The following is a 13,307-nucleotide window of genomic DNA, read 5'->3' as shown; positions in this document are numbered from 1 at the left end:
AGAATATTCTGTTTGTTTCAGCAGCTAATACTGTTTGCATAAAATACCAATTCACAAATATGTAAAATTACTCTAAAACACATCATTTCTATTTCAAATCTACATCTTTGTATTTTAAATTACAGTTGTACATCCTGTTTGCTTTATTAATTATAAATTCAGCAATTATAATGGACTTCAAAGCACAATCCTGATATCCAAATCAATCATTTTAGTATCACTGAGATACTATTATATTTTGAATTCGATTTTATTTTTTTATATGTTCGGCTTTCATGTTAATTTTAGTTAAGGTTTCAGTCATTTTTTGTGTTTTTATTTTTTATTTTTGTTAGTTTAAAAAAAAAGGCTATATAGTTTGTTCATTTTTATATCAGTTTTAGTTTTTAGTAAATAAAGAGATTTTTTTGTTTATGGTCTCAGTTTTAGTTAATGATAATAATGCTCATCTAAATGAACTGGTTTTATTAAAAAAAAATGTTAATATGATCAACCTGACAACATTGGGGTAAAAAAACGTAAGTCATTTTTAAGGATGAGGTCAGGCAGAAATTGGAAAAACTGCACATTTTCCCTTTATACACTGGACAAAAGTGATAAAGGTATTCTACATGAAATAAAGACACACACACATACATTTCTTTGAATTTGGGGTGACATTTCCTTAGATTCACCCACTTTTTACTCCACCTTGTTATTAAGCTATTTTTTTAACAAACAGACAGATAATTATGCTTCATACATGTCAAAAGTACTGTGATGGTATTTGATATTGAGATATATCATTGCAACGAAAGATTACCACATTCAAATTCCACAGTACTATCATACCATTATTTAAAAAAAGGTATTTTTGTAAGGATTAATAAAGGTATTTATTCTGTGTTTTTGTAAGAAATGTAGAAAGAAAGGGACATCTGCAGCACCTGGAAACTTCATAAGGACATCACAGTTCTCTGTGGGCACCGTCTTCATCCAGGATTTATGGGACATGATGTGTCTCCCGGCCTGCAGCAGCCGCTTCCCAAATAGCTTATCTGAGAAACACAACAAGGAGAGGGAAAGAGAAAAGAAAACAAACGTCAGTCACTTTGCAATGTTGCTATGAACAAACAGACTGCCGTTCCTTCTCCCCCTCGCTCACAGTGCCAAGTTTAAATGTCACTGTCCTTCCCCTTGAAACATGAGAAGAGGAGACATAACCGAATGCTCCAGCGCTGGAGTCCTGACAGCACCGCGGCCAGTGTCTGAATATGAACAATAACCTCAGAGACCTGAGAGCACGACTAGGTGTGGTGTAGTGTTTGTGGAAAATGTTCAAAACATTATTATTTTTAAATAAATAAGAAACATAAATATGGAAGTGAAGATGGAATGAGAATATATATATATATATGTGTGTGTGTGTGTGTGTGTGTGTGACCCTGGACCACAAAAGCAGTCATAAGTAGGTATGTTTGTAGCCAAAAATACATTGTATGCATCAAAATGATAGATTTTTTTTTATGACAAAAATCATTAGGATATTAAGTAAAGATCATGTTTCATGAAGACATTTTGTAAATTTTCTACTGTAAATATATATTAAAACTGATTAGTAGATTTGATTAGTAATATGCATTGCTAAGGACTTCATTTGTACAACTTTAAAAGTGTTTTTCTCAATATTTAGATTTTTTGCATCCTCAGATTTCAGATTTTCAAATAGTTGTATCTCGGCCAAATATTGTCCTAACAAACCATACATCAATGGAAAGCTTATTATTCATGTATATATAAAAAATGACCGTGTTTTTAACGGTAAAAAACTGTGAAAATGCTACAGTTAAATGGTTTACGATAAGTTCCCCTAATATATAAGGTGAAAACCTGTAATAGACATTTCAGACAATTTTACGGTGCTTGTTATGGGCTTTGGTTCATCATGTGACTTTCTCATCACCACCTGCATTTGGTGGTTATCAGTGTATTTCAAAGGTACAAAACAGATTTCAGTACTTCAATAGGTTGGTATATTAACATTATATCAGTTAATGAAATTACAGTACTTAACTGTAAATTTAAGTTAAATCCGTAAAACCTAAAATGTTCCTACTGTATTTTTTTACGGTAGAATTCCGGCAACCACAGCTGCTGTTTTTTTATATAATTGCTGCTGTTTTTATATATATAATTTATATTATTATAGTATTATATATATATATATATATATATATATATATATATATATTACAAGGAGTACCTATTTTAAAATTTTAAATCCTTTTAAATTTTAAATTAATTTCTATTTATGAAATAATCCTGAAAATAATAAATGTATCATGGTTTCCACAAAAGTATGATGTTTTTTGAGCAGCAAATCAGCATAAGAATGATTTCTGAAGGATTATGTGACACTGAAGACTGGAGTAATGATGTAATGACAGGAAAAAACATTACATTGTAAAATATATTAAAATAAAAAAAAACTTATTTTAAATTTTAATAATATTTCTCAATAATACTAGTTTGGATCAAATAAATGCAAAAGATACTTATTTTAAAAACATTAAAAAAATCGTACAGACTTGAATTGTTTAAATATCTCTCTCTGTATATTCAATGATTACCATATTCACCATCGTACCACGCTTCTTAAAAAAATATGATAGCAATGATGATAGAATGATAATAGCATGATTCACATTCAAAAGTGATTTTTTTTCAGAAGAAAATGTTATTGCTGTTATTCCTTGAAATGCTGTTCTTTAATAACTGAGATACTAATTGGGAGTTCGTTTTTGTTTTTCTTTGTTCATTTTAGCAAATGTATCTTTTATCTTTGTTTCTTTCATGTTTCATTGTCCTGCTTGGCACTGCACCATTGCCTTTGACCAATGCCAGGCAGGAAAGTGTTTAAAAACAGTTACTATTATTGCAAATTCTATTTTGCTGATGCTAGAGGCAAATTTCTTTCCTATTGGTTGGAACATTTTTGTTATATGTTTAGAGTTCAGACTTAAATGCATTAAAACTCAAGTAAAGGAGTTCTGGTCAGTTGCGTAGTGTTTTTGGCAGTGGCCGCTCTGTAAATGTTCAGCTGCTCACAGTGGCTTCATGCTCACTGATGCATGACCTTCAGAAAGTGGGACACAGTCTACATGAATCTAACACAACCACAGGTCACTATCCAGCACTTAAAAAATAATCAGATTTTCATACAATATCGCTATCACCAAAGCGCAAATATATGCACTTGATATCTTATATATAATGTAAGTAAACTTGATGCTTGCATCTCAGCTTGTCTAACAGATATTTCTTGCTGGATGAAGGACCATCACCTTCAGCCCAACCTTGCCAAGACAGAACCGCTTGTGGTTCCAGCAAACCCATCGTTTCATCACAATTTCACCATCCAGTTAGGCACATCAACCATAACTTCTTCAAAAACAGGCAGAAACCTTGGAGTTGTGATTGATGATCAGCTGACTTTCTCAGACCACACTGCTAAAACTGCCCGGTCCTGCAGATTTGCTTTATTCAACATCAATAAGATCAGGCCCTTTCTTTCGGAACATGCTATATACAATCGCAATGCTCTCTTGGCAGGTAAAAAAACCCTTTTTTTTAAACCTTTACAATTAACCCAGAATGCGGCAGCAAGATTAATCTTTAATGAGCCGAAAAGAACGCACGTCACGCCTCTGTTCATCAATTTGCACTGGCTACCAATAGCTGCTCGCATAAAATTAAACGCATTGATGTTTGCCTACAAAACCACCACTGGCTCTGCACCCCTTTACCTAAATTCATTACTTCAGACTTATGTGCCCTCTAGAAGCTTGCGTTCTCCAAATGAACGTCGCTTTATTGTGCCATTCCAAAGACGCACACAATCACTTTCACAGACTTTTACATTAAATGTTCCCTCCTGGTGGAATGACCTGCCCAACTCAATCCGAGCAGCTGAGTCCTTAGCTAAAAACACACCTCTTCCATATTTATTTGACCCTCCAACTCTAGCACTCTCTGTTCTCATTCTGTTCTTGAAAAAACTTTCCCCTTTTAGACTCTATTCATTTACTGTTTGTTTTCTTAAAAAAAAAAAATAACACTAGCTTCTCTATTCTTTTTGCATTTTATCTATTTCTTTTCTTTTTGTTTATTATACAGTTAACAAAAGCAAAAAAGGCCTCTAACACTAGCTTGCTCTGTTCTTTTTTCTATTCTGTGTTTTATTTTTATTTATTACATAATTAAAAGAAAACGTTGTTACATGAACTGCATGAGGCTAACTGAGACTTGTCATAGCTCTTGCGTATCATTGCTCTTTTGTTGATTTTGATTGCTTCTATTGTCCTCATTTGTAAGTCACTTTGGATAAAAGCATCTGCTAAATGACTAAATGTAATGCAAATGTAATATCTGCAATAAGAGCCTTTATGTGAAGGATAAAGAAAACTATTACTATTATTTAAATTGTTTGTAAGTAAATTATTTTACTGTGATATTCCTAAATTCCCTGCATGATGCATCACAATTGTATTTGGTTTCATAAATAGTTTGTGCATAAGGGTGTTTATTTTAGGTTTATTGCATTATTGTATAATTTGTGATTCCCTGATAGTATTTTGTTTGTTAATGCTATATTCATTTGTCATTATTTTGTTTATGAGTTATAATGTAGCTTCTGTTTAGCAAGAAATAGTTCAACCAAAAGTGAACATTCTGTCATTATTTACTCACAGTCATGTGCTTTGAAACCTGCACGACTTTCTTTCTTGAATGGAACATAAAAGAAGATATTTGGAGAAATGTTTCTGTCTTTTGTCCATATAATGGAAGTCAATGGGCTCAGAAACTAAATATCTTATTTAGTGGTCCACAAAAGAAAATCATAAAAGTTTGGAACAACATGAGGGTGAGGAAAAGAATTGTAATTTTGGGTGAACTATTCACAAGGAGATTTCAATTGCAACCGTATAAAATCTATATCAAAATATTTAAATAACTAACGTTAATATATTATATAAAAATGTAATATATTAATAATGCCTGAAACAAAATGATTTTCTAGCAAACCGCAGCTGTCGGACTTTACAGTAACTGTAAGTGGATTTTTATTTCTTTGTCTTTCCCACTCTAATCCACACAAAACAAGTCAGAACAGATGGCTTTACTACATTGTCCGAAGTAAAGCATCATCATCAAACTAGTAGACACACAATCTGGCCAATCATCAGTCAACGCTCGCTGGCTCGGTTTCCCAGAACTCTCTAAGCTTTATTTTTACCCGGTGTGTAAAGCCGAATGCATGAATGATGCCATGCTGTCACAATGCAACACATCTCCAGCCCCGGAGCAGCGAGAGAGAAGACAGCAGTTAGACGTGCAGAGAGAATGCTTCACAAATAATAAGCAATGAAATCTGTGAACGTCTTAATGGAGGCTACAGCATAAAAACTACACGAGAAAATATTTTTGGATTCTTTTCAAACACAGTAGTGATTTAGCACTGTAAGTGCACTTCTGCTATCAGAGGGGTCATCAGGACAGACATTATGAAGTGCTCCAAACATTTATTTCTAAATAAAAGGGCGATGAAAAGGAAAGTACAGCAAAATAGCAATATTTCATACTGCTGATGAGCCAAAAACTCTGGTAATTACTAAAGCATATGAACAAAGCCACTGAAGAATTTAATGCATGGTGGACAACAATAGCACAAAAAGTGATTTATTAAAATAAATGTTGATACAGTATATTAAAAAGCAAATGAGAAATATATGTACTGTTTCCATAAGCAGATAGCAGATACTCATCTACTCATATGAATGGGGCACTGTGAAGGAAAGCAGAAATTATGAATGACTGAATGAACTGGAATTTGAATACATGCTTTGTCATTTCCCAGGGCACAACGAGCTGATTAATAACCAGTACCATCAAATTGTCTTAAAGTAGTGTATAAAAGAAGAAAACATGAAATGAAGAGTTGCAATTAAATGGGCCATTCACAGGTTTAACACAGATATTAAACATACTTGTGCTATTATATATTCGTTCTCAAAAATGAACACTCTCTATGACATAATTTGAATAGAAAAAACCTTTCGTGCTCTGTTTAATACATATTCTGGAGAACATTGTATTTGTTTATGAATGTGAGGAACCTAGCTATAACAACAGCTGCTATTATGAGATGTTGAAGGATGCGAAACCTCATCTTGAGTGAGTCTCGAGAGCCGTCTTGAAATGTAAGCATGTGTCATTTGGGAACACTGGAGATGAAACAGGAGATCATTCGCTGTTAAAAGACAGCTGTAAACTTTCACAGAGACTTGTACTGCAGGGAAGCAAATCATCTCAAAACATACTGGCTTGGGTTTGCCATAAACCCACATAATATAGAACAAGTAAGAGTGCAAAAAACAAACAAACAATAATTCGAAGCTATGTCTGGCACACTCTCAGAATCAAAGGTACAAAAGCTGTCACTGTTGCAGCAGCACCTTTTAAAAGGTCCAAATATAAAATATTTAGGTACTAATATGGACCTTTAAGGTACTTACAGTTTTTTTTCAACTGCTTACACACAAAATCTTTACTTGTCACACAATTTCTGAAACCTGATCCTCAAACACCAGAACCATACACCAAATCTGCAAAACCATACACTAATTCTCTGCCTTTGATTCAGTTTTCAATTTCATAAAACATTTTTTGCATAACATAACAAACAAACAAAAATCTAACGGGAATTAGTATTATGGCAAAGGTGTTTGCAAATGTTTGCTTTTGAGGTGTGTTTGTGATATTAATGCAGTGCTTCATTTTGCAAGAGATGTGAGGCATTTTGCATTTTGTGTGTGCAATTCTTGGATTTGTGTGTAAAGTTTGAAAAAAAAGAGGCAAAGATTTGAAAATCAGTTGAACAAAAAAACTGTAAATGTACATTTTAGGTACTAACATGTAGCTTTCTGGTACTTATATCCAACCTTTAGGGATGAATAAAGTACAAAAGTGTAAAAAAAGCTTTTGTTCTGAGAGTGTGTTCTTCAGACTCATAAATCACAATGTAACGTGCGGTTTTGTTTTGTAACTTCACAACACAGGACCTCTTCATAATCACTGCCTCCAGGCTCCAATTACATCCATCAAACGTTTTACCACGGTGTTCAGGTGAGATATTTGCACCGGTTTACAACAGCACATCTCTAATAAACAGGATTTATGATACCAGAACTAGTTTCTGAAACTGCCATCCATCATCAAATTGCTGGCCTTTCATTTAGCTTATGAAATAACAACTGAGGCTCTGACATCATGTGAGTGCTAATGGATATTGAGCTCTGTCTGCTCCACTACTGATGCTAAACCCACTGCATAACCCTAAAAAAGACAGCCCAGGATACACCAAAAGCAACAAATCCAACACATAAATCATCACAAACAAACCTATCCTCTTCATACCAAGGGGACAAGACACTTTAGCAAGATGGTCTTATATTGATTTTCTACAAAAGTTCAATAAACAAGAAGTTAGTATTAAACAACTTTATTAGCTTACCAGTCACTTTGCTTTTTCGCTATTATGTCACAGATCTAAGTGGCAAACATAACAGGGAAGTAGCCTACACTAAACCAAAGAACTGATATGTACCTGTTATTCATAATTTAAGTATTTTCAAGAGAAAATATTTGAATAAACTTTTTGAAAGATTAATGTCAGAAATAAAGGCCCCGGTATACTATATACAGTTGAAGTCAAAACTTTACATAGCCTACATCTTGCAGAATCTGCGAAATGTTATTATTTTACCAAAATAAGAGGGATCATACGAAATGGATGTTATTGTTTATTTAGTACTGACCTGAATAAGATATTTCACATAAAAGATGTTTACATAGTCCACAAGAGAAAATAATAGTTGAATTTATAAAATAACCCCAATCAAAAGTTTACATACACTTGATTCTTAATACTGTGTTGTTACTAGAATGATCCATGTTTTTGTTTAGTGATAGTTGCCTTCTGTTCTTCAGAACTGATGCTCCAGAAGGAAAAACAATGCATTAAGAGGGGGTTGAAAACTTTTTGACTTTGAAGATCAGGGTAAATGTAATTTATTTTACACAGATCTTCATTAAGTTCAAAAGTTTTAACCCCCAGTGGTGCTATAGAGCTACCGCAAATACTAAGTTCAAAGAATTCTAAAGATGGCTGAGGACTTGTTTCTCTGGCACATAAGGTCTATCCACCTTATATTTCACGTAGGAACGGACACGGCCATTTTTAAATTTAATATGTCATCCACATCCAGCTATTTTTAGGAGATGGTCCTCACTGCAGAACACAAGATCCAGGGGGTGTGGCTGGATCTAGATCCAACTCCTCCCACCTTACATTTACCTAAACCTACCCGTCTCCACCCCCTGATCCCTATACCCACACATCCACACCCCTAAACCTACCCGTTTCCACACCCTGATCCCAAAATCCACCCATCCACACCCCTAAACCTACCCGTCTCCACCCCCTGATCCCTAAACCCACCCATCCACACCCCTAAACCTACCAATCTCCACCCCCTGATCCCTAAACCCACCCATACACACCCCTAAACCTACCCGTCTCCAACACCTGATCCCTAAACCCACCCATCCACACCCCTAAACCTACCCGTCTCCACCCCCTGATCCCTAAACCCACCCATCCACACCCCTAAACCTACTCGTCTCCACCCCCGATCCCTAAACCCACACATCCACACCCCTAAACCTACCAATCTCCACCCCCTGATCCCTAAACCCACCCATCCACACCCCTAAACCTATTCGTCTCCACCCCCGATCCCTAAACCCACCCATCCACACCCCTAAACCTACCCGTCTCCACCCCCTGATCCCTAAACCCACCCATCCACACCCCTAAACCTACTCGTCTCCACCCCCGATCCCTAAACCCACCCATCCACACCCCTAAACCTACTCGTCTCCACCCCCGATCCCTAAACCCACCCATCCACACCCCTAAACCTACCCGTCTCCACCCCCTGATCCCTAAACCCACCCATCCACACCCCTAAACCTACCCGTCTCCACCCCCTGATCCCTAAACCCACCCATCCACACCCCTAAACCTACCCGTCTCCACCCCCTGATCCCTAAACCCACCCATCCACACCCCTAAACCTACCCGTCTCCACCCCCTGATCCCTAAACCCACCCATCCACACCCCTAAACCTACCCGTCTCCACCCCCTGATCCCTAAACCCACCCATCCACACCCCTAAACCTACCCGTCTCCACCCCCTGATCCCTAAACCCACCCATCCACACCCCTAAACCTACCCGTCTCCACCCCCTAGATGTAGATCCAACCCCGCCCCCTGGATCTTTGTTCTGCAGTGAGGGGCTACTGATTTTTAGCTATACAAAACAGCTCGTTTTGCAGCTTGATATTGCAAACTGTTATGTCTTACCATATTATTTTAATGTGTTATCTTAATTATGAACACACTGGTTTGTAGTGCAAACAGTTTGATCATATATTGCTATTCTTCTCTTTATTTTCCTACAATTTCTTTATAAAATGAAAATTCCAACTACTGGCCTGGCATGCCTAATACAGCATTTTAGTCATTTTGTGCGAATCTGAGAAGTGTGCCCTTGGAAAACACTATGCTTTGACTTTCAAACAACAACAACAACAAAAAAAGGCGAACAGAGTGGCTACATTTACATGCAACAAAATAATCCTCTTGCAATCGGATTGACGGCTCAATCGGACTGAAAAGCCTTCATGTAAACATGATATGATGGAGCTCGATCCGAACGAAATTTTGACCGGATTGAAGGGAGTGGTTTACTCCTTTTCTAATGCGATTGAGAGTGCATGTAAATGCTTAATCGTATTGAAAACCGAAACTGAAATGACTACATGTGCAATGAAGTAGAAATGCGTAATGACGAATGATGGCACAGCGGTTTGTAATGGATAAATATGAATTCTGCTGTTTAAAACAAATAAAGAAGCAGTGTAGGAGAGTGGTTATTATGTGCAAACAGTGGGAAACTCTATATTTGTGCAGTGTGCGCATGAAAAAAAAATCAATTCCGATTTGAAGTTTGTAACATATAAACTCGCGCACATCAACCCGATCACTTTATTTAGGGTTCATGTAAACACTACATTCAAATTCATAAATTGGAATGAATTCAGTCCGATTGAAACAAAAATTGTGCATGTAAACATACAGCCAGTGATGCACTGTAAAAGTACTCTGGGAACAGCGTTCATCCAATCACATTCGAGGACCAGAACTAACTGTTTTATAATGCTTCACAACAAGCCACAATAAGAAGGCCATCCAAGGATCAACAAACCCCAAAACAGAATATGATTTCAGCAATAATAGCGCCTCAGACAACATGACCCTGCCCAGAGGCCCGTGAAAACGGACTAATCGAGCGCAAAAAAGTAGCGCACGGCCCATATTATGTACACTAACGTTACAGCTCCACTCTCACATTTGAAGTGATGCTGCCGCATGACCTTCTATAGGCCACAAATACATCAGCAGGGAGAGTTTAATGCATGCATAATGGACATAAGGAGCAGACAGCATAACAAAGCGCCGCATTGTTCATTCTGCTCGAAGGATATGCCGTCTGTCCCTTATGCCCGCGTCACATGCACCTGTCGCGTCCTATTTGCCCTCTCCAGACTCACCCAAAACGCCCGCTGATGTGGGCTGAGGGGCAGCGGTGTGCTGCTGCTGCTCTGGCCGCTCCGCGTCTCCCTGCGCTCGGTGTCTGTGCCGCGAGCTCTCGCTGTCGCTGCTGCTGCTGTTGCTGTTGCTCGCCGAGGATGCAGCAGCGGCCGCCGCCGTGTCGGGCATCATGCTGCTGCCGTTTCAGCGGGGAATGGATGCAGAAATGGGGCACAGTGTTTGTGGATGCACACTGGCTGGGTTAAATGAAGGTGAGGGTGAAGTGAAGGTTGTTGTGAGTCATCCTGTTTGCGGCGGGATGCGAGGAGAGACCGACTGCGGCGTGAGGAGGACTACTATGGTGGAGGAGGGACAAAGAAGGGGAGAAGATATTATACACCGCCTCTCTCTCTCTGTCTGCCTTTGCTTTCAAACACTCAGATTCAGATATAGTCCACTCACACTGCCACCCTCTCATAGACGTGCATTAGCTGGCTGACCTCAGCATGAGTGTATATTGATGTATTGATCTGTTCATTAGAAATCAAACATCAGCATTTAGGATGGTAAACAATGTAATTCTTTTGGGCTGAAGGTTTTACAGAGATTTGCTTACATGTCTGTTAGGATATGCAAAATATTATCACAGTATTTTATCTTTAACTTCATTTTTTCCCCAAAAGTTCACAGTAAAAAGTATTTTTCTGAAATATGATGAATATTTTTCTAATTATTCATCCAGGTCTGATGGGAAGTTTTAAACAGAGAATAGCCTGTTTTCATACGGGGCCCTATGATGACAGTAAAAAAGGCAACATAAGTCCTATAATATAAAGGATATATTTTAATATTCATACTCAGACTACCCAGGCCAGTACAAAGCACCGATTTGAAGACCAGAAGTGTCATTCATTTTGTAGTATTTATGCATTGTGATTTAAGAGCATCTTTATCAGGTTCCAAATAAATATTTAAAAAATAATTAATAAAATATGATGATAATAATAAAGTTTTAAAGCTGACTGCTGTAATTTGGCTTATTCAAGCTTATTTTTCAGCAAGATTGACATAAAATTATTGGAGTATGTTTGCAAGAAAAGTCTTATCAGTGTCACCCTGCCTTTTCTTTATAATTATGTAAAATGCATAATAATTTTGGAGTGAAAATTGTGTCTTAAATGCATTCATGTGTGTAAAGGCATAATCAACTATGTTTTTTGGTTTCAATTTATATAAAAGTATACAGCAAATTATTTCATTTTAAATAGTCCTGCAAGGTGACAAATTAATTTTAGAACAAATATTACATAGTCTCTCAGTTAATATGAGTTCATTAAAAAAATGCTGTTTATGCATGTCAACATCCCGAAGTATACAACTACCCATAATTTACAATAAAACTGAAGAGTATTTGTGAATATATTTCTCCCTCTGTATTTCTGTGGGACTAAAATGAGACGCAGCCTGTCCGAAAGGATGAAGCACAGTATTATTTATTAATTAATGCAAAAAATATCTTCTCAGATGAATATTTCAGAATGGCTTAACTATGAAGGTGATTTATTATACCTCTCTCTGAACAAAAGAGCATAATTGAAGGCGTATAACGGGGTGGTTTTCTCCATAATCTGGGCAGATCTACAGTCGAAAATAATTATTTACATACAATCTAAAATATGATTTATATTTAATGGTGATTTATATTAACATTAACCAGAAATACATAATACATACAGTTCATACATACAGAAAAGGCTGTTGTGTTTTTTCGGCTCAGAGGACGACACGTTCTTCGCTCTGTCGTCGGGTCAGGGCAGGTGTGGGGTGGTGGTGGTTAGGGTCAGTGGCCCGGCAGTCTGACCCGAGCTCTCCCCGCTCCTCGCTCCGCAGCATCACACACCCTCAGACCAAAGTTTTAAACTGAGAATAGCCTGTTTTCACATGGGGCCTTATGATGACTATAAAAAAGGCAACATAAGTCCTAAGGATAGATTTTAATATTTAGGTTCTCTACCCAGACCTACCAGCAAAAACGACGATTTGAAGACCAGAAGTGTCATTAATTTTGTAATATTTATGCATTATGAATTGAGAGCATCTTTATCAGGTGCCAAATAAATATTAAAGGGATAGTTCACTCAAAAATAATAATAATAATAAAGAAAGATTCTGTCATTAATTACTCCCCCTCATGTCATTCCAAACCTGTAAGACCTTAGTTCGTCTTCAGAACACAAATTAAGATTTTTTGATGGAATTCGAGAGCTCTCTGACCCTCCATAGAGAGCAATGCAACTGACGCTTTCAAGGCCCAAAAAGGTAGTAAGGACATTGTTAAAATAGTCCATGTGACATCAGTGGTTCAACCGTAATTTTACGAAGCTACGAGAATACTTTTTGTGCACAAAGAAAACTAAAATAACGACTGTTGAACAATTCTTCTCCTCATTCTGTGTGCAGCGTCGATGAGAAGTATATTGAATAAAGTTGAGGTTTTTTGTGCACAAAAATATTCTCGTAGCTTTGTAAAATAGATTTTTAATAGATTTAAAATTGTATTTATTCCTGTTATAGCAAAGCTACATTTTCAGCAGTAATTACTTTAGTGT

At 36.8% G+C, this 13,307-nt stretch overlaps 1 protein-coding gene and 1 pseudogene across 2 annotated transcripts in view; one reads left to right on the top strand and one right to left on the bottom strand.

Moving 5' to 3' along the window:
* The window catches only part of LOC306856559 (anoctamin-8-like), a 27,695-nt gene extending 16,575 nt beyond the window's left edge, over window positions 1-11,120 (bottom strand). The window contains exons 1-2 of the mRNA XM_079395913.1: window positions 10,719-11,120; window positions 927-1,037 (exon numbers count right to left, since the gene is read on the bottom strand). Coding sequence (XP_079252039.1) covers window positions 927-1,037; window positions 10,719-10,890 — 283 coding nt within the window. The 5' untranslated portion in view covers window positions 10,891-11,120. The remainder of the gene's footprint in view (window positions 1-926; window positions 1,038-10,718) is intronic.
* Window positions 10,889-13,307, top strand: part of LOC306856639 (tRNA modification GTPase GTPBP3, mitochondrial-like) — an 18,498-nt pseudogene continuing 16,079 nt past the window's right edge. The window contains exons 1-2 of the transcript in view: window positions 10,889-10,970; window positions 12,476-12,537. The product of the transcript in view is annotated as a tRNA modification GTPase GTPBP3, mitochondrial-like (transcript). The remainder of the gene's footprint in view (window positions 10,971-12,475; window positions 12,538-13,307) is intronic.

The sequence above is a fragment of the Barbus barbus genome (genome assembly GCF_936440315.1).
Source record: "Barbus barbus genome assembly, chromosome: 37".
Lineage (NCBI taxonomy): Eukaryota > Metazoa > Chordata > Actinopteri > Cypriniformes > Cyprinidae > Barbus > Barbus barbus.
The sequence above is the reverse complement of the archived record's forward strand: the minus strand, read 5'-3'. Positions and strand labels throughout refer to the sequence as shown.